The sequence below is a fragment of the Pelodiscus sinensis genome, chromosome 7, assembly GCF_052426305.1.
Source record: "Pelodiscus sinensis isolate ZL-2025 chromosome 7, ASM5242630v1, whole genome shotgun sequence".
NCBI lineage: Eukaryota > Metazoa > Chordata > Testudines > Trionychidae > Pelodiscus > Pelodiscus sinensis.
Window position 1 is genome coordinate 12,278,355 of NC_143058.1, and position 22,136 is coordinate 12,300,490.

The following is a 22,136-nucleotide window of genomic DNA, read 5'->3' on the forward strand; positions in this document are numbered from 1 at the left end:
CATTTCACCATGTCTTACTCATGTCTAATGCATAGGTCAGTATTTAGAACAGGGGAGGGCAGTAAAATGGTGATGTTTCACGAGGGTTAGCCCCTGGTGGACTATATTTACTCTATATTTACTCACACCTCTCAAGTAAAGGTGATCACAGATCTCATTGGCAAAAGAATAATGATCCGTGCCCAGTGGGAGCTGTGATTCCCCCGTACCTGCCGAGACTTAGGTAAATATGGTGATGCGGAGGCCCACCAAGGGCTAACTCTGGCAGATTTAATCCAGCAGGCTGGTATTTGCCTACCTCTGATTTAGAAGAATTATCCTACATTTCTATAATCCTACAAATTAACTCCAATTTACATACAATGAATGTATATGCTATAATATATCATAACATCACACAATAAGAGAATAATAACTAAAATCATTGGCTACATAGAGTCCCTTTGAACTGTTCTTGAAGGCCCTTTTAAACTGTCAGAGTGGTGAGAAGAGCTCCAGTATCAATGAGAATCAGGTTTTTAGTGTTCAGTGCTTGGGGGTGGGGTCTGAGCATTAGATGTGATGACACTGATTTGTTCTAATTCTACATTGTAACTAAGACATGCACAAATGCTATATAAAATAACTGTTTTCTGACTAATCTGGGATGGCAAACTCATTCTGTGGAGAAGGATAAATTCTATTTTAACTTATGGTCTGTGGGTTGGAGTATTCATTTAAGACTTCTGTTCTCATTGAGTCTACATTTTTCTTACATAGGTCAATTGTAGGTTTACCCCAAAATCAAAGGTGATTATATAGTAACTGAGCTCTTTGTTACTCTTATTACTTGCTCAGAACCTCCTTGCATTCATCATCATTCAATGGTAAAAATATGTTCTACTTTAATACCAGCAAAATTTCTGACATTTATTTCTCTTCTATCTAAATCCTCCTTTCTGTTTCTTTCCCCCTTCCTGTCTGTCTTTTTCTTCTCCTTTCTTCATTTCCTTCCCTGTAGAAACCACCATAGTCTCATGAGCTTGATTTCCATCATTTTCCCCATTCCATCAACAAAAATGAACAACAAGGAATATGTAAAATTGACATTTTAAAGTGTTATCAACAAGCATTTTGAAATTAACATCCAATGAGATTGCTCAGGGATGGGGGAGTTAATGTCTCAGAGGTTTTGTTTCAAGCTTTCTGCAGACTCAGATAAACAATGCTATGCAAGTTTGAATATGATTCACATCTGGACTGTTATATTCATAGCCAGGACAGATAGAAACTTCTTTTTTAAAACACAGGATGCCATGTGTGGTCCATAAATACTTTGTGTTCCTCTCCCTAAGCAGCTACACAAGGTGAAGGCAAAAGCAGAGCTGAGTTTATACTCTTCTTCACCCAAGAGCAGATCATGCCCCAATACACTTTCTCAACTATCCACCTGGAGAACAGGGAAAAGAAAATTTGGAAGCTAATATCATGCCACTTTTGAACTCTGTTTATTGCTCATCATCTGTTCCCATTGCTGCCCTAGTTTTACAGCACTTCCAGAATGACTAAGGAGGCACAAGGCCTAGAAGTTGTGTGAATACAGTTTAAAAAGGACTCAGAGATATTTGGGACAAGGTTTTCAATAATGACTATAAATTGCAGGAGCTTCCATTTTGGGAGACCAAACCAAGGCCAGATCTACACTAGACCTGGCAGCTTGGCTTAAAGTATGCAACTCCAGATACATAGAATACATAGACTACATACATACCTTAAGTCGAGCTTGGTGGCATTCCCACAGCGGGAGATCAATGGGAGCAAATGCTCCCGTCAGCTTTTCTTATTCCTTGCAAAAAGAAGAGTACCAGATGCCGATGGGGGTGCCCTCTGAGTTCAATTTAGCGAATCTTAACTAGACTCACTAAATCAAACTCCAGAAGATGGATCATGGCAGTGGCGATCTTCCTCTTAGTGTAGACAAGGCCTGAGAAACAATATATGGACCTGGTTTTCAGTGGGCAGTTGCTCATTACTGTCTGAAAGTCAGGCCTCTTTAAGGGCTCTCAAGTTGGGACAACACAAATGGAGGTATGCAAGATCAGTCATCACTTTTGAAAACCTTGGTCCTGCTTTTTTTTAGTATCCAATATAGGTGCTGAAGACAATCTATAATATATATTCCACTTTGTAGAATCCAGAAACCTAAGTCTATATTTTTCCAGTGCAAAATTGAACTCTATTTATTTAGGAAACAGGAGATAAAGATAATGTGTATGTTAACTGAAATAAATTAGAATTAGATCATAATAAAACTGTTAAGATACTGTATAGCAATTATACAATATTACCTCTGCTTCATATTTCCAAGTGTATTCCATGCTTTGCATTAAAAATTTGAAAGATAATAAAAGGAGCTGAGGCTGAATATTTCCTGTATCTGTAGATGATATTAATAATCCTGCCATACTTTTATCCCTACAGTGAAGATGTCTGTAAACGAGGATTCACTGTTATTATTGATATGCGGGGATCGAAGTGGGACTTGATCAAGCCTCTTCTGAAGACCCTTCAGGAAGCATTCCCTGCTGAGATCCACGTTGCCCTGATTATCAAACCTGACAATTTCTGGCAGAAGCAGAAAACTAATTTTGGCAGTTCCAAATTCATCTTTGAGGTGAGAGCCTGACTCAGAAGTTTAACGCCATTTTCAGTACTTTAAGTTGTGCTTTGGCTCTTTTTTGCCCCTCTCCACAGGACTGAATTTCACCAGCATATTTATGTGTGTGTGGGGGGGGGGGGCAGGTTGTGTTACTTTCATTCTTTCTTTTAACTAATGGACAGTTGGTTAGTAGATTTTTGTTTGCATGTTTTTGTTGTTTTTGTGGTTATGATATATTCTAAAATACAAAAAAACCCTAACAACCCAAATTTCTGTAGACACTTCCTTTAACCAGACCTTTTCTAGAGAATGTCATGAATAGCCCTATTAAAAAGCATTTAGATCCAGATTGTGAAAGGTATTTAGGCATTGCTGTGCTCAAGTCTGCATTGTGTAACTGATTTTGGAAATAAAATATCATTTTCACAAGGGATTTAGGCTCCTAAGTGCCTAACTCATTTTTGAAAATGAGATTTTGTGTCCTAAATAAGGTAGACATTTCAATGCTAAGATCAGCAATGTCTAAATACTTTTAACAATCTGGGCCTTAGACTTGATGTGTATCTATATATTTTCATTACGTTAGGTTACTTGTAATTTACAACTGAGTCTTTTGCCTGGCATGTTAACTTTAACAAGCTCTTTTTTCAGGTTTTCCAAGTGGAAGCAATCAAGGGTGTGCTATGTAATTATTGAGGATTTTATTAAGTTTCCTTTTGCTGAAAGTAAATCTGCTATATTCAGTTAAGGATTTTTGGTCTTTCTAGAAACTTGAGCTTCTTACTTAAATTGAAGCAAAATTCTGGTATGCAAATGGTTGATAGATCAATTGCTCTACACTATGCAATTAGTTGTTCTTTTCTGCTCCATTTCTAAAATAAGTGCCCACATGCTTGGTTGATTTACTCCAATGTAAATCCATTAATTTCAGGGAGTTTCTGTAAATTTACAGAACTGTAACTCAGAGCAGAATTTGGCTCATAGTCTATAATACTGGATGTTGAATTGCCTTTTCAACTAACTATTACTCTAGTTTAACTTTTTTTAAATCCTGTTGAAGTTAGTGGGACATCAGCATGTGCTCAGAATTGAGATTATGCTTAAACTGAATACAAATGGACTACTGCATTGTTCTAATAGTCAGTCATGACTCCAGATAGTAGGGGCACTCCTATATGTTCTCTTATGGCATCTGCTGTCTGTCACAAATTAAGAGCACTTTTGTTTTGAAAGTGCCCCTCGGGCCTTTACTCTGACTGCCATGCTGTTCACTGACATGTGGATGCCCTGTCTGAATTCCTGATGCTGCTATTGGAAAATATTATATAGGCTTAGGAATTGGAGCAGCTACCTCTTCACATAGATCCCTCACTCAAAATAATTGTACTATTAAAGCTAAAGCAGAGCATGTAGTATACAGCAGGTGCTAAGATATATTTACTGAACTTTGATTTTATTGTTTTTCTCCCCACCTTTGTTTTTGGTGTAGGTGTGGGGCAGGGCTTGTATGCCTTAAGGACAGAACTGCCAATGCTGATTTTACACAGCCATGGCAAAACACAATGGGATAGCTCCTCAGCTGAAGTAAATTGGCATAGTGCTTACCAGTGGAGGTAAATGATTGATCTGAGCAGAGGATATGGCCTGATAAGTACTGATATCAATTTTAAGGCCAAATTCTGCCTTTGAGGCTTGGTAAAGTAATGCATGCAATCCAAGGCAGAATCTGTCCCTTTTTGAGGGCTGATTGCTAATGTTGTCACCCTTCCGGTTTCACCAGGAGTCTCCTGGAATTGGGCTTTATCTCCTGGAGGCTGCTGAAGTAAAACTGGGAGATTTTAAAGTGCCAAAAGTCCAGTGGTATAGTGGGACTAAAGCAGGTTCCCTACCTGCCCTGGCTCCACACGGCTCCCAGAAGCAGCTGGCATATCCCTGTGGCTCCTGTTGGGAAGTATGAGGGTTCATTCACTGCCCACACCCTGAGCACTCTCGTTGGCTAGGACCAAAGGCCAATGGGAGCTGTGGAGTTGGTTGACATATGCAGGCAGATGCAGCATGTAGAGCTACCTGGCCCCTGCTCTTTGGGACTACAGGGACATGCCAGCCACTTCTGGGAACAGCATGGGATGAGGACAAGCAAAGAGCCTGCCTTAGCTACTGTGCCACCCAACTGGGAACTGCCCGAGGTAAGTGCCACCTCGCTGGAGCCCACCTCCTGACTCCCTCCTGCACCCTAAACCACTTGCCCGAGCTCCTCCTGCACCCACACTCTCCCCCACAGCCTGTACCCCGCATCCATTTCTGCACCCTAGTCCTTTGCCTCTGACCCAGCCCAGGCCCCCTCCCATGCTTTGAACCCCATGGGCCCAGTATGAATCCTGCACCCTCACCCCTCCCCTAGCCTGGTGAAAAGGGAGTGAGAGTGTGGGAGAGCAAATGAAGGAGGGGGGTTGGAGTGAGAGTGGACGAGGCCTTGGAGAAGAGAATAGTTAGAGGGCGGTAGCAAGGGTGTTTGGGTTTGTTTGATTAGACTGTTGGCAACCCTACTGATTGCTTTCATTTGAAGTCGTAGAAATCTCTGCTATAGCCAATTCTGCTTCACAGATGTCATTTTCCCATAAAGGTAAGATAAGCAATAAACTGTTGCCAAGGCAGAAAGAGCAGGACAGAACTTGATTAACTAATGCAGACTCCAGGAACTTCCTGTCACTGTGAGGAATGGCCGAAGAAGCCTCATTATCATTAATACAGAAGGGTTTTCAATTATTATTTTCTTTTCCTCCTGAAAAAGTAGCATAAGTGGGCAATGATTTTTATTGATTGCATTTTACACGAAAGAGAAATGACAGTAGATAGGTTCCCTTGGCTTAACCCATCCATACCTGCTGAACTTAGGTAATGTATTCCTCTCAAACAATTCTCAAAGGAAACAAATCTGAATAACAAATTTGCCTGCAGAACTCTTTAAATAAAAAGTCCTCCTGCCATATCATCATGTCAAAATGCTGATAAGAGAGAGAATGTATTGAAGCGTCTTGGCAAACAGTGTTTTAGCAGTAAGAAGAGCGCTTTTTTTGACAAGTAATCATACTCCAAATTGAATTATCATATTACTCCTGTAAAGGGTCATTGTACAGGTTGACAGGTCCTGTCATTCTAATTGCCTTTTAAAAATTGCATATTTACCTTTACACAGTCATCCTGAACGCACTGAAATGATCCTGTCCGCGAAGGAACCCTTACAACAGAATTTTAAAATAGACCCTCGAGTGACCGGTTTGCTTGTATAATAATCTGACCATATCATCAGTAAAAAGGCTATTTTAGTATATAACAGAGTTCTCTGAAATACTTTTTATCTGCAAAGGAAACTGGAATAACAATCTGGATTTACCCTCACACAACCTGTGTTGTTGGACAAATTCAGACGAATAGCTTTCAATGGAAGTTTTTCCACTGACTTCAGTAGGAACTGGACCAGGCTAGAGATTTAAAGAAGTGACTTGATATGATTTTGGGTGCCTCAGTTTTTTGGGTGTACAAATCAAGACATCACTCGGCCTGGTTTTCAGGGGTAGGGTATTCAGCACTTTCTGAAAACCAGGCCCCATTAAGGACTCCCAAGTTGAGCACCTAAAAATGGAGGCACCCAAAATCACTAGAGCACTTTTGATAAAATTTTCCTGTATTTTGATAAAAAGAATATACATAAAATGAATGTGAACAGCTATCCCCCAGTAGGCCATTACTAAATCCAAATTCTGAGTTGCCTTCTGCACATCAAAGTCCACTGGAATAATTTGAAAGAAAATGTAAGTGGCTGTACAGTCTCTGAGCTGCATATAATGCAGATAAGATGAGTCAGTGCAGGGTGGATTGATTTAAACCAAGATTTAAATCACCAAGAAAAACTCATTGATTTAAATCGAATTTCCAACTGATACTTTTTCACATATTTCTTAAACAGTGGTGCAGTTCTGATCACTAAAACATGTTAATTTAGAACTCAGTACAGCATTTTACAATATCTGTGAAGGCTATACTTTGTGTCATTTTTTTAGATAACTGGATTTTTATTAATTTGGGGCAGTACATAATACTCATTACCTGTGTCAAGCAGCAGATGCAGCAGAAGTACACTAGGAATGGTAAGAACCGAATCACATACACAAACACAACAGTGCTTACATTTTATTAAACTAAATTTTAAATGTAGCATAACTCTTTCACATTTGCAATTGCAGCAGTCTTCTGAGTTGCCGGCTGACAGCGGTCCTCAAACTTTTTTTTAATGTTCGTATTTTATTAACTCTAACAGACAAGTACTGAGAGCAGTACATTTACATTACCCTTAAAACTTCTACAACTAGTTACCACTGTCATTTTGATTAATAGACTGAAACAAAAACAGGAGTTTTCCAGGTTTTTCAATTCCTTTTTCAATCAATTTCTTAGATTTGTGTGAATGATACTCAATTATGAAAATATTCTCTATTCGAGGTGCCTGGCTAATGATTCCCACCAATTCAGGGGAGTGATGTTGTTCAAAACATCATCAGTAAACATGTACTGATTATATGGTTTAGCCCTGAACTTTATTATAACTGGAATAACTGAGAAGTGATCTTGAGATGCCCATGCCATGGCAGGATCCTCATCTTCAGAAGTTAGGCCTCTCCCTTTCTATGTGGAGTTAGGAATGTTTGCAAGAAAACGAGGTGGAGTTAGTGTTTGATCCATTCTCTTCTTTATTGCCTGTAGTTTAACTTTCTGGTGAGGTACTTTTGTCAATGTCTCTCGAAGTTCCTTCCCAAATTTCAACAGCATCAACAATGCAGCAGCAGTTTCTCTGAAGTTTGTTTATAGCTATGGCTAATGTGTCTTAGTATACTGAGGATATCCTCTATATTTCTCTTTAGTCCAGTTTTAGATACTTTGGACAAGATACTTCCATCTATTTAATCAGGATTTTCTTCTTCTGTTATGAGAATGGGCCAATTCTTAATACATTGTTCAAAACAATCACCCTCAGAATTCCACTGAACATTCTGAGGGAGAATTAATTTGGATCCTCCCACCCTCTTCATTGAAGCTGAAGCAAAATGGTTGTTATGGAAGTATTTTGTGACTTCAGCAAACTTTTCTTTTATTCCTGAAGAAGGCATATTTGAGTCTTTGGCTAACAAATTCATTAAATGGGCACCGTGGCCATATGCTATTAAGGGAGCATACTTTCTATTCTTATCGTCTCATCTTTGCCCTGTTTGAAGCCACTGTCTATGACAAAACTGTACATGTGACAGCTGAATTTTTATTCACCGTTTATTACAACTTTTACTGTCACTCATTTTAACTATTCTGTTGTGTGCACATTTCCGGATATACCTGTTGTTTCGGAAAGATATGCAAGTCCATCTTCTGTTGTCACACATGCACATATTAGTGGATTACTGTGTACATTGCTCCATGCATCAAAGCTTAAACTGGAAAATTTCCCCCTCAATATTTCTTGCATACTGTTCAAATTACACTGTATGTAGGAAACTTCCACCAATGCCTGCTCTACTAGGTGAAGTGTAGACTCATTGTAAGGACTCAACCATTACAATGAAGGTGGAATAAGCACCTTTGAACTAACTGGCACTTCTGTTTTGTGAGAAAACAAGTAAAGGATAGGGTTCCCTTAGGAAAGCTGAGGTATTCTGAAATAAAATAGGTAATAGACTTATGGCATACCATTATGGTCTGTGGCCACAATGTTCCAATAGAAGGGGCATGCATTATCTAATATAAAATAAGAAAACACTCGCTGGCAACTGGCAACTCTACATTTCTCTTACTGCAATTTTCTGTATTGTACACTTGGGTGATGGATTCTAAAGCTAGTTAACTAATTAAACAAGCAATAAGGATTAGCTAAGTTAATTTTTTTTTCTAGAAACATCCAATATAGCAAAAAGCTTGGGAATTTATTTGTGAAATCACATTTATACCAAAAGGCATAGAGAGAACCATGAAGAATGATGTATTGCAAAGAGAATTTAAATTACTAACCAGTTGATTCATATTGTTCTGCAGACTTATTCAAATCTTCATCCACATCATTTTCTCCCAGTAAGCAGTTTTCCTTATGATGTTTCATTCTTGCAACTAGATCCTGCATCGTCTTTCACTGCTTACATTTGACATGTTTTCCTTTTTACCCAGGGAATGAATTTCTTCAAAATATTCCCCAGCAGAGTCTCTATTATGCCCAAAAGCCATGACAGTTTTTCTGTGGCAAATGTGTGGGGGAATATTGTAACCTGTGTCTGTGCTGAATGTCTTCCCTTTTTCTTTCCAGTACTCTCGACTGTCCTTTTTATGTTGCCTCCCTCTTTTCCCATATATTGTCTCTGTCTTAAGACAATGTCTACCATGACATAAGCACAAAACAAAAACAGTCTTACCCAGTCTGTGTCTTTTTTTGCATATTACATTAGTCTGCTGAGAAACAGAAATTGAAAGACCAGAACTTTCAAGATCCAAAATCTGGTAGTTAGGCTGGGCAGACTAGAGCCATCAATTCATTTTTCTGAGACTGTTAATATAGGTGTAGCATGTTTGTGATGAAATTTAATTTTAACTTATTTTTAAATTAGAATTTTAGTATTTTACTGATGATTTAAAAAAAAGAAAATCAGAATTTGTTCATCTAAATCTGTTTTTTGTAAATCATTGATTTCTATCCACCCTGAATCTATGTAATATCATGTATGCACTTAGGAAGTTAGCATAGCCAGTCTTCAGAAAGCATACTTTGATGTTCAGTTAGAAGATGAACTTTAGGTTAAAGTAATCTCTGCAGAAGCATTTTCAGATGGTGAGTGTAGCTAAAAATAAAATGAAACAAAATTTGATTTTAGTAACGCTCTCCAATAAGACAGCATCTCCACTTACTGGAGGATTGACAGTCTGGCGATCAATTTTCTGGGGTTCAATTTAGCGGGTCTAGTAAAGACCCACTAAATTGATCTCTGATACCGATACTCCTCACTGTCGCAAAGAGTAAGGGAAGTTAATGAGAGCATTTCTCCTGTTGAACTCATGCTGTGGGTTCACCCCAGAAAATCAATGCAAAGTGCATCAATTTTTGCTGCCAGTGTAGACCTGGTCTAAATAAAAATAAGCGGTTTAAACCTGGTTGAGTTAATTGGAATTAGATATAGTCTCTTGTCTTCTCTAAAAATTTTCGGTGATGTATTCATGAGGGAAATAATCCATTCATGCCATTTACAGATTCCAGGATTATTTGTGGTTGGTCAATGAAAGCTGATTCAGATTGTATAATTTCCCCCCCTTAGACAAGTATGGTCTCCGTTGAAGGCCTAGCAAAACTTGTGGATCCTTCCCAGCTGACTGATGAGTTTGAAGGCTCCTTGGATTATAACCATGATGAATGGATAGAGCTGCGGGTTTCCTTGGAAGAGTTTTTCAACAGTGCCATCCATTTATTATCAAGGCTAGAGGACCTCCAGGAAATGTTGGCTAGGAAAGAATTTCCGGTTGATGTAGAAGGGTCAAGAAGGCTGATTGATGAGCACACACAGCTTAAGAAGAAAGTGATCAAAGCTCCTGTGGAGGAACTGGACCGTGAGGGCCAAAGGTTGTTACAGTGTATAAGGTGCAGCGATGGTTTTTCTGGTAGGAATTGCATTCCCGGGAGTGCAGACTTCCAAAGTCTTGTGCCAAAGATCACCAGTCTCTTGGACAAGCTGCATTCAACCCGACAGCATTTGCATCAGATGTGGCATGTTCGCAAACTGAAATTGGACCAGTGCTTTCAACTCCGACTCTTTGAGCAAGACGCTGAGAAGGTAAGAAAATAACTTCAATAGTTTTATTGAGCTAGAAACATACAGGAATATGACCATGTTTTTCTATATTTAGCCATATGAGGAATTACTGAGGGAATAAACCTCAAGTTACCAGCAGATATGCTTTACGTGACTCGTCAGACAAAATCATTGAACTAATTGTTGGAAGTTGCAGGCATAATGAGATCCAAGAATAGCCTGCCAGTGTCAGTTAATCTGCTTTTTCTACTCACTGTAGGTATAGTTGTTAGGCATTAGCATAAAAAATTGGGCTTATATTCAGTTACTTTTAATTTTTATGGATTAATCTGTGTAACCCTGTGTCTAAAGAAGAACAACAGAGTTTGATTCACTCTGATTGTTGTTTTATTTCTAGCCACATGAGGAAACATATGTAACTACAGATAAGTTTTTCTTGATTGTTATTCTGATCCATCTTTTCAGTCTCCCTGTCCTAGAGAAGAGTGGTAGGATGTATAACTGGTAGGCTTTTTTAATTAATGGAACTGAGTACCTGAGATGGAAATTGAGTTTCACTATGGGGATTGTGGGTTAGACTTAACTAAACACATGATTAGACCAAAAAAGTGGTCCAAACTACCATAACGTATTTGGTTTCATTAAATAGCACATAAGGATGGTATTTGAATTTGTACCTGATGAGCCAATGCCCAAGACGCATCCTATTCTTCAGCATGAGATCATGTTTGAAGTTTTATATAAACAGTACGTTGTACAGTGCAGTCTTTTTGGAAACTTAAAATTTCATTTGACATCTTAATATTGCACAACAATCCAAAGTACACACACAGGTCTTATACAGTATATAAAGAAATCTACATATGTAAGTAATGTGGCTATACCAAGAGAGTTGCATAACATATCAAAATTGATACAATTCAACTAGAGTTATATCCCCATTTCTTCCTTGTACAATAAAATAATAATTTAAAAAGCTGAGGGAAGGGACAGAGAGAATACAGTGAGGCAGGGTAATTCATCCATGGTAGCTGAAAATATAATGGCTAAAGCATCACTGTGCAACAGACATAAAATACTCTGATGGGAAACTGTCTTCCTAGAAAAATCTCTTATTGGTCAGAGCCCTGGTTAGCTATATTGTCGACTTCTTAAGTCTGGTGTTCATGGTAATGTGTAGTAGTTAAAGTCAGGTTGGCGGTAGGGGAACTAGGCCCTCCTATTTTTCTGGGTTCCAATCCAGGGCCCTCAGACAGGCAGGTCAAGTAGAGTTGCCAGGTGTCCGGTATTCCACTGGACAGTCCGGTTTTTGGGCCCTCCATCCGGTAAAAAAAATCCAGAAAATACCGGACATGTGCAATGTCTGGTATTTCCTGGATTTCTGGCTGGGCGCCAGACGGAAGTCTGACGGGGGCTGGGGGAATGGCTGGGAAGTGGGGCACAATCAGTGCTGGGAGCCCTGGCTGTGTCTGACGCCTTGTGGAGGAGGAGAAGCCTTGTCCCTGCTCCTCCCCCAGCCGGACTTACTCGCGCTTCTCTGGACCGTGCATGGGACTGACAGTGCCCCGGGATCTACATGTGCCCGGGTCAGTCCTGTCTTCCCCCGCTTCCCCTGACCCTTCCCGACCAGGTCTACTGCCCCCGAACCTCTCCCGGCCACCCCTGCTTCCTGACGGCCGGTTCTTCTCCTCCCGACCTCCCCTGGCCAGCCGTGCTGTCCCCGACCCCTCCCCCATCTCCTCCGGCCTGCTGTGCTGCTCCCAACCCCCCCGCCTCCCGCCAGCCCCACCCCCTGACCTCCTCCCCATCTCCTGTGGCCGGCCACACTTCCCCCGCCCCCGCTAGCCCCCCCCCCCCATCAAGTGTGTCCGGTATTTTTTCTAAACCTACCTGGTAACCCTGCTGGTCGAGTATATGACCAGGACTATGATATCACCCAGCCTAATCACTAGGTTCCTTCCTACTGTGTTCCTAACTCTCCAAATACATGATGAAGGATTGGCTGCAGTGCATCTTATCAGAAAAGGATCAGGATGCTCATGGGCAGATGCTCCTCTCTTCTGGTGTGGCTTGGGGTCTGAATTGAGATCTGCTTTGGATGGTGTAGGGTTTCTCTAGATTCTTGCAGGAGTTACCAGGTCAGGTCTGCTTCCTCACACTGACCATCTTGACTAAAATGTGCTGTGACATTTGAAGCTCTTCTTGCACTCAGAGCATTCTCAGCAGCCATGGCTGGATAGAGCCTCCCATGCAGTGGTGAAAAGAACTTTTAAAATTTCTTACTGGTACTGTCCTATTGTAACCCAGGCCCCTTACAGGCACTGTCCTATTGTAACTCAGGCCTCTTACAGGCACTGTCCTATTTTAACCTGATCCCTGCCACCTCTTTAAATTGTTCCCTGCTGGCTTTTGCTGTATCTCAGCCAGCTCTTGCCAGAACTGCACACCAGGGCACACTCACTTTTAACTCTGCTCCTGTGACCAGAGCTACTCCTTAACCTGCTGTTTCCCAGAGTGAGATTTGTACTCTTCATCACACATTCATATTAAATTACAGTATCATCTGATTTAACAGGCTTCTTATTGCACATTGTACTGACGTGAACCTGTATCTGTGTGGAGTGCACTATACTGATTCTGATCTATAATGGTGTGTCAGGTATGGCTTTTGGCAAATAAAGAGCAGTTGAAACTGGCTTTGCCCTTTCATGAATAGTCGCTGCCGTAGATTTAAAAGTCTGGGCAACAGAGGCAAGATATTTTCAGTGAAGAAACTTTAACTCTGAAATTCTGTTGTTCAGTGTTTGTCCATCAGAGCCCAAATCTGTGGAGGACTGAGCACAGTGTATGACTCATGTTTCATTTGCATTTGCTAGGAGCTGAGGTTTATACTGGAAAGGCTTCTAAGCTAGTCTGGACAGAAAGTTCACTTACTATGATATTTTTAATAAATGGCAAATTAATACCTGCACTTAGAGCTTTTCGAAGAAACACTGTAAAGACTAATGAAATAAAATCTCAAGTCATGCAAAGCCAGACACAGGGCGGAATCCTGTTCTTACCCCACATACAAAATGCATCTTACAAGAACACCTACAAAAGAGGGAGGCCTTTCTGATATAAGAATCAAATAGGGAAGACCATGGCTTACTGAGCTACAGGTTCAACTTCTGACAAATTGTGTACCATACAGTTTACTAAAATTAAACTGCAGCAAGGGAGGTTTAGGTTGGACATTAGGAAAAAGTTCCAAACTGTCAGGGTAGTCAAACACTGGAATAAATTGCCCAGGGAGGTTGTGGAATCTCCATCTCTGGAGATATTTAAGAGTAGGTTAGATAAATGTCTATCAGGGATGGTCTAGACAGTATTTGGTCCTGCCACGAGGGCAGGGGACTGGACTCGATGACCTCTCGATGTCCCTTCCAGTCCTAGTATTCTATGATTCTATGTAGTATTTTACATGAGGCTCTAAAAAAGGGATCCTGTCTAGTCTGCATAGCCATTTAAGAACCCATGACTTTGCTTCAGAACCATTAGCCAAAATTTTGCCTCTCCCCCCTTCACTTTTAGGTGGCATGCTGTATGCTGGTTGGTTGCTCTTGTTCACTGCTCAGATGGCTGCATTTCAAGACAGCTGTATGGATATGGATTTTGAAGCACTTGTGGATCATTCAGATGAAAGGTGCTGTCAGGGTTGTTCCCCACTCTGACACTTGGAGTGCAGAAGGTGGGGGCCTGTAAGAGACCTTAAAACACCATGGGTATGTCTACACTGCCACCCTAGTTCGAACTTGCAGGAGGAATAACGGTAGTTCAAATTAGGAGCTTTAATTCGAACTACCTAGTCCGTGCTGCGTGTAGCCGCAGGCAGGTAGTTCAAACTACGGGCATTTAAAAATGGCGCCCACCCGGGAACATGCAAATGGAGCCTGGGATATATAAATCCCAGGCTTCATTTGCAAGTTCGAATGCCTACATTAACCACCCTACTTTGAACTAGGGTGGCAGTGTAGACATACCCCATGACACTAAAGGCTTCTGCTTAGAAAACTCTCCAAAGTCACAGATTCCCTGACCTTGGGTGGTACACTGCTACTACACAAATGCAAAATCCCTTAACAGACCAGGAGGATGCACTGGGAATTTCTTCTAACCCCAAGGTCTTTAACCTTCATCAGGAGAGAGCTTGAAAACAAACTGTAATTTCTTAATAGCTGGCCTTCAGTCTTAGGCATAGGAATTGGATCATAATCTTAAAAAAATGTGATTTTATTAACAAAACAAAGAAGATATATTTGCTAAGCATACTTTTTGCTGGATGTTACAGACTACTCAAAAAAGCAGATTAAAAGCATAGAAAATTGCTTCCCTGGGATTCAGTTTAAAAATTACAATATATGAGGAGGGAGTTTCCTGGGTTCAGCACAGAGGAGTATACAAACCAGAAAATAAAGAAAATAACCTGATTGCATCTAACTAAACATTCCCTGTTCAATTACATATCAGTTGTTCCAAAGTTCAATCCTTTCTAAGAATGGATATTGGTGAAAATTCTATGCTTTATTTCTGACTCAGTCCATCTCTGCCCCAGTTTGTGCTCTGAACTCACAAAAAGCCCTGGAGCAGGCAGAACCTGCTTTTCAATTCAAATCTCACACTTTCTTCCCATTGGCTCTCCTGCCAACACTTCCTGGATACCCTCTGTCCCTGGGTTTAACCCTTTACAGTCAATTAACTGAATGGCTGGGATGTCTAGAAAAGGGCACCTATCTATCACAGGCGCTTTGTAATGTAAATGATTATTTTAATCATTATTAATATCAGTAATATAATAATAGTGGATAACAGCTAACGTATTATATAATTGAATTAATGACAGTAAAAATGTGGTAGGATCAGAGGCTAAAACAAGGAAAGAACAAGTTAACAATTATTTAGACAAGATAGATGTCTTCAGGTCACCAGATCCTGATGAAATACACCCTAGAATACTCAAGGAACTGACTGAGGAGCTATCTGAGTCATTAGCAATTATCTTCAAAAAGTCATAGAAGTTGGAAGAGATTCCAGAGGACGGGAAAAAAATGAATATAGTGCCCATTTATAAAAAGAGGTAAAAGGATACATAGGGAATTTCAGACCAGTCAGCTTAACTTCAGTTCCTGGAAAGATGATGGAGCAAATAATTAAGCAATCAGTTTGGAGGCATATGGAAGATGATGTGATAGGTAACAGCATGGATTTCCCAAGAATAAATTGTGTCAAACAACCTGTAAGGGAGTGGAAAATAGTGTGCTTGGCACCCCAGAGTTCAAAGAAAGTCTCTGGACCCAGCTAGCTCTGCCCACTGTACCTGCAACCAATGCCAGGCCTGGAGAGGGGAGTAAAGGAAGAAGCCTGGTTCAGTTTGGGGCTGACTAACAAGGAGGCAAGAGCTTGGTTTGGTGATCTGAGGAAACAAAGTAGAGCTTGCAACCCAGCAGCCACAAGAGCAAGTAAGCACCTCCCCCCAGCCATTAAGAAGCAATGAGCTTAAATTGCTGCAAGGACAGTTTAGATTGGCCATTAGGAAAAAAAAAGCCTTCCTAACTGTCTGGGCAGTTAAGTACAGGAATAAATTGCCTACGGAGGTTGTGGAATCTCCATCACTGAGATTTTTAAGAGCAAGTTAGACAAATGTCTGTCAGGGATGGTCTAAATAATGCTTGAGTGCAGGGGACTGGATTAGAAAGTCTCTTCTGATTGCCTCCAGTCCTACAATTTTTTTATTCTATTACTTTCAAATAGAGCTTCCTCCTATAGCTTCTTATTGCCCAGTGCCATTTTTAAGCAAGAACAGAAAATTTGTAGGAATCCAAAATTTCCATTTCTTCCCAGTTCATGAAGAGGGAACAGTTTGGAAGAGTGGAGAGACAACACAATACAATAGGGTAGTCAGCAATGTCCCCTGTAATTGTTTCCATCCGTGTGCAGAAAAATTTTTTGATGTGCATTGAGACATGTATGACTGAGCACCACCAGTGGAAACAAAAAACCTAACTGCAGACACTCTATTAATCAGATGAGCAGCATTGGAATTTCTCCTGAGTGGCTGCACAAACGCACAGCTTACAGGGAACAATGATGTCCAGACATCAGGTTTTTGACTGGAATGCCTAGTTGAAAAGGGACTGTGCTGCTAAAAGTGTGATTGGCAGTGCAGTGGGGTAAGGTAGGCTCCCTTCCTGCCCTGGCTTCATGTGGCTCACAGAAGCAGCTGGCACGTCTAGCTCCTAAGCACAGGGGTCAGGGATCTCCATGCACTGTCCCTGCATTAAGTGCCAGCTCCACAGCTCCCATTGTGCAACTGCCAGGCTGTCTGCTTCTGGGAGTCACCTGACGGTAAGTGCTGCCTACCTGCAGCCCCCTCCTTTACCTCAAGCCCCTGAGACCCCTTCCACCCTTTGAACCCTTTGAGCCCAGCTTGGAGCCCATTATTGCACCCAAACTCCCTCCCAGATCCCACACCCCACCCTGAGTGCCAGCTTTGAGGCCCCTTCTGCACCCCAAACTCCTCATCCCAGAGCCCACATCCCCAGCTGGAGCCTGCTCCTTCTCCCATATCCCCAACCCTCTTCTCCAACCCTAAGGCCCTTCCTGCACTCCAGTCTCCTCAGCCCCAGCGCAGCCACTCTTCCTGCATCACAAGCTGCTTATCCCTGGCTCCACCCCTGAGCCCACAACCCCAGCCAGAACCCACAACACAACCCACTCCCTCAACATAGAGTCCTTCCCACACTCTGAACTACTTATTTCTGGCCCCACCCCAGAACCCACAATCCTCTGCCCCAGTCTGGTGAAAGTGAGGGAGAGTGTTGAAGAGCAAGCGAGGGAGGGAGGATGTGGGTATGAGCAGGGGCAGAGCCTTGGGGCAAGGTGAGGGTTTTCATTTTGTGTGAATAGAAAATTGGCAGCCTTACAATACATACCTATTTGCCTGTGACAAATTAGGTTCTTTCCATGTATTACTGGCAGATGCCCATCTGAGAGCCTGCACTGGTTATCTGGGGCCCTCTCAACTAGTCAACCAACTCAATGCTACCCATCCCGAATATGCACATCATGGTTATTGTGTTTTGAATATTGGCATTATGATGCTTTAACATGTCACAAACATCCTCATGTTAGAATACGGGCTTAGAAGAGTCCTGTGAGCAGATACTAGAGTACACTTCAGGTTTGTGTTTGTCAGATATTCTCTGAGCTTACCGAGGCGCGATTATTGCTAATTGATCTTTGGGCATGGTGGTGGGAGGCCCTCACAGAGATTCTGAGAGGGAGCAGGCAAGAACCTCTCCTTAAACAGCCACTGGTGACTTGTATTTTAACATGGGTGGACATCTGCAAACGTTTATAGTGATGTTAAGTCTTGCTGGCAGCTGATTCCTTTAGAGAGTCTGTATTAGTGTACATTAAATAGGCACTCAAGAGACTGACTCAGATTTTCTAGGCCCTGTACTAGGCTGTGCTGTTCTAGCACCCCCTTCAGAAGAGGTTGGACACTGTTTCTGGCTCAGAGTGCAGAGCACAGCTTTCTGACTGTTCTACTCAGGACAGCTGCCTGCTTCTAAGGGGAATTAAGGTAGTCCAAAAAAAAAAGTCAGTGTGTTTCCATAACCCACAAAAAGCAGAGGTCTAGGCCTTTGGGAAGACCAAAAGAAAAGAGAGAAAGAGAAAAATACCAGCCTTACTCCTTATTGAGAGGGCTTTCACTCAAGGCGCAGTCCACTTCCCCAGGCAGCAACCCCTGCTTCCAGGGGCCAAGGAGCTCTGATTTATAGTCCTGCTTCTTCCAAATGCTGTGCTGCATTAGGGATCCTCCTTTCTACAGGGATCCTCCTTTCTACAGACCTGCCCCCATTCAGGGTTAGTAGGCCACACAAATTGCATTGGTTTGAAGCTTTATACCCAGAGGAACTTTTTAACTCCTTTCTGATGGGGGAGCAGTGGAGAGGAGGGACAAAGCAGGAAGAGAACAGCAAGAGGGGGGAGCATATAAAAGACCAGTCGGTAGGCAGCATAGGGAGATATGGTCATCCTAGTCATTTTAGTAACTAAGCACCAAACCTTGATTCAAGTACTGTGTGACCTGGCTGAAAAGCTACCCTTGCCTTCTTATTGGATTGCAACAGAGGAAAGCCTTGTACTTTCTTAAAGCGGGAGGGTCAGTTTGCTGTGACTTGTTTTCTAATATTAACCATATACCATACTTCACAGATTCTTAAACTCCATCATAGATGTGCAGAGTCCATCATATAAACAGCCACTGCTCCTAATGTACTGTGTGAGTGTGTGTTTAAGGTTAAAGGGTCCTGATCTCTCAATTAGCCTATTAAACACTGCCCTCTCCTGATAGGTGCAGAAGCAGTAGGCAAGAAAGTTCTGCAGAAGGGACTGGGTTTTCCATACCCCTGGGGGAGGTATGTTACTGTTTTTTTGTAACCTGGATCTGTCCTTCATTTGGTCACCACTGAATAATGACTCTGATAACACTGCAAGTTCAGCGTGCTGTGTGAGAAGTTGAATATAAACTAAGACCTTAATATCTCTCTTTGGTACTTGAGTGGCATTTTAGAAACCCAGTTATAAGAACAAAGGGATGGAGAACAACTTTCCATTCTTCACATACACCTCTGTCTAAGTGGGCTAAGAAAGTGCCTTCATTTGCCTGACAAGCATTTCTATTAAGATTGGATGGAGAGAGTGAAACAAGGGAACAGGTCAGGGAGGAGGACAGGTACTTCGTTTTCAGGGTAGATTATTTTTTGAGTCTCTCCGTATTTTTATACCATTAGTATTGCCCTCAAAGCAAGGAGATTCCCTCTTGTCACCACGTGTGAGGATATGTTTAAGTTACTGGGTAGTCACTTAAATTATTCAAAGCAAAGGGCTTCTGAGCATCTCTACCTCCCATGACAGTCCACCTTTCAGTATTAGTATTTTTTATGAAGAAAATCAACTGCATTTTCTCAGGATAGGGTTAGTAATCCTATGATGTCTGGGTCAGCCCAGTTGAACCTCTTTCAGTGTCCACAAAAGTTTTAGATACCACCAAGAATGTAACAGTGTTTTTTCTACTGAGTGATTAGCAGCTTCAGGCTGGAACCAGACGGTCTGTAAAGTCGTCATCTGCTATGTAGCTCACACATTTACTGGAAGAAAGGGAGGGGGTGGCAGTCCCACTCAGTGCTTCTGTCACTGGAATAGCTTGGAAAAGGAGCGCAGCTGTCTGTGGAGAAACTTATTTCTCAAGTCAATTATTGTTTGTTTTTTTTTCCCCCATGGTGGGGCAGAAGGAGGACAACAAATATATCACATGGAGCAAAAGCACTGCACCAAGATTGAATCTACAGATGGCGACTAAAATCTTCTTGCGGCTCAAGTCACCAGACAGTGATTCAGTCAGGTCAACCATGTGGGGAACATTGGCAGAGTAATTCACATACTATGCAATCCTGACTGAAACGAGCTGCTGATAAATAACATACTGCAGCCTCCAGTCTCTGACGCTCATTGACCAATAAATTAATTCTTTTCCAAGTATATATATTCACATCTTTGAACCAAAACTAGCTAACTGTATTTGTACTGGATACATGTTTTTAATCATCAGTAACATATGAAAAATGCAGTTTGGGTCTAAGCGGAATATTGTTTAAAAGAAAACCACAGTCAACATAGATGCTAGAAATATCTAAGAAATGTTAATTGGCTGGTTGATTTTTGGAAAAGGAGGATAAAAAAATCAGGAAGCATACACATGCCTTATACTTGAATAAATACCAGACAAGACAAAAAAAAACCTGTGTCTTTATCAGGTTGTGTACTTGCCAATCCTTCTGGAAATATTTTAGGATTGGCTTCCACCCCGAATTTTTTAGGCATTTCCTGATTATTATGGGGTGGTCCAAATCCTCTTTAATATCTCTATATATCTGAATGGGAAATCATCATTATGGTGCAATAAATATTGACCACAAATATACAGACAACATGGTTATCTGCTGGGATTGAACCCAGTAACACAAGCCTGTATTATTTGAGGTAAGAAAGAATTCCCTTTGCTGTAACCGGCATGCTGTGATAACCATAGGGGCCAGTCATCAGTGGGAGACAAGACATGACATATGTCTGAGCACATATCTGTCCAGACACCTCAGTGTATTTCAAAGTCCATTGGAAAAGATAAATTCCAAAAAAAATGGCAACCCTAGGAACATGAGATTGTGATGGGGTGTATAAAATCCATAACGGAAATGAAGGGGTTAGGAGCAACTTTGGACTGAAATACCTGTACCCACCTGTAGAGCATGCTCCAGCTAGAGATGGAGCTTAAAAGGAGCCAAACAGCTCAGAAGGGGCCTAACATGACAGGGAGTGAGACCTAGCTTGACAGCTCATGAAGAATACTACGTAAACCTTTCTGTGAGAGAAAGACCCTGCATGCTGAGCCCAAAGAGGATTACAATTCACTTGCTTTCCTTTTCTTTCCTATTGTGTTAAAATGTCTGACCTTAGTGAGATGGTGTGTGTAGGAAGCAGCCAAGAGGTGCTGCACATTGCTTCCTTGGGCCAGAACATGGTGGAGTGGGAAGCCAGGTCTCCCCTACCAACTGTCTTGTTACTTAAGACACAAAACTCGGTTCTGTTCAATATCTTCATCAACGATTTAGATGATGGCATAGAGAGTACATTTATTAACTGTTCAAATAATACCAAGCTGGGAGGGGTTGCAAGTGATTTGGAGGATTGGGTCATAGTTCAAAATGATCTGGACAAACTGGAGAAATGGCGTGATGTAAATAGGATGAAACTTAATAAGGACAAATACAAAGTACTCCACTTAGGAAGGAACAATCTGTTTAACATGTACAGAATAGGAAGTAATTGTCTAGGAAGGAATACTGCTGAAAGAGATTTGGGGGTCATAGTGGATGACAAGTTAAACATGAGTCAGCAGTTTGACACTGTTGCAAAAAAAAGCAAACATGATTCTGGGATGCATTAACAGGAGTGTTGTGACAAAGACACAAGAAGTCATTCTTCTACTCTACTCTGTGCTGATTAGGCCTCAAAAACATGTGGAAAAATTGGAGAAGGTCCAGAGAAGAGCAACAAAAATGATTAAAGTTCTAGAAAACATGAGCTATTAGGGAAGACTGAAAGAACTGGGTGCTGTTTAGTTTAGAAAAGAGAAGAGTGAGGGGACATGATAGTGGTTTTCAAGTATCTAAAAGGGTGTTTTAAGGAGGAGGGAGAAAAATTGTTCTCTTAGGCCTCTAAGGATAGGACAAGAAGCAAAGGGTTTAAATTGTAGCAGGGAAGGTTTAGGTTGGACATGAGGAAAAACTTCCTGCCTGGCAGGGTGGTTAAACTGCCTACGGGGGTTGTGGAATCATCATCTGGAGATATTTAAGAGCAGGTTAGACAGACACCTATCAGGGATGATCTGGATAGTACGTGGTCCTGCTGTGAGGGCAGGGGACTGGACTTGATGGTCTCTTGAGGTCTCCTCCAGTTCTAGTGTTCTATGATTCTATGAAAAAAAAACCCTCTTAAAGCTTTCTCTTTTGGAAACTCAGAGAGAATAAAGACTTGGCCAACTCAACGACTGAGGCTGT

The 22,136-nt window shown here is 41.4% G+C and overlaps 1 protein-coding gene and 1 long non-coding RNA gene across 6 annotated transcripts in view; both read left to right on the plus strand.

The window, feature by feature from the left end:
* The window catches only part of KALRN (kalirin RhoGEF kinase), a 786,138-nt gene that overhangs the window by 314,853 nt on the left and 449,149 nt on the right, over positions 1-22,136 (plus strand). For all 5 annotated transcript variants that reach the window (XM_075933149.2, XM_075933142.2, XM_075933143.2 and 2 more), the window contains exons 4-5: positions 2,461-2,653; positions 9,982-10,494. In XM_075933149.2, coding sequence (XP_075789264.2) covers positions 2,461-2,653; positions 9,982-10,494 — 706 coding nt within the window. The remainder of the gene's footprint in view (positions 1-2,460; positions 2,654-9,981; positions 10,495-22,136) is intronic.
* Positions 18,363-20,058, plus strand: LOC112543797 (uncharacterized). Its single transcript, XR_003087037.3, has 2 exons — positions 18,363-18,935; positions 19,809-20,058. It is a non-coding gene; the product is annotated as an uncharacterized LOC112543797 (long non-coding RNA).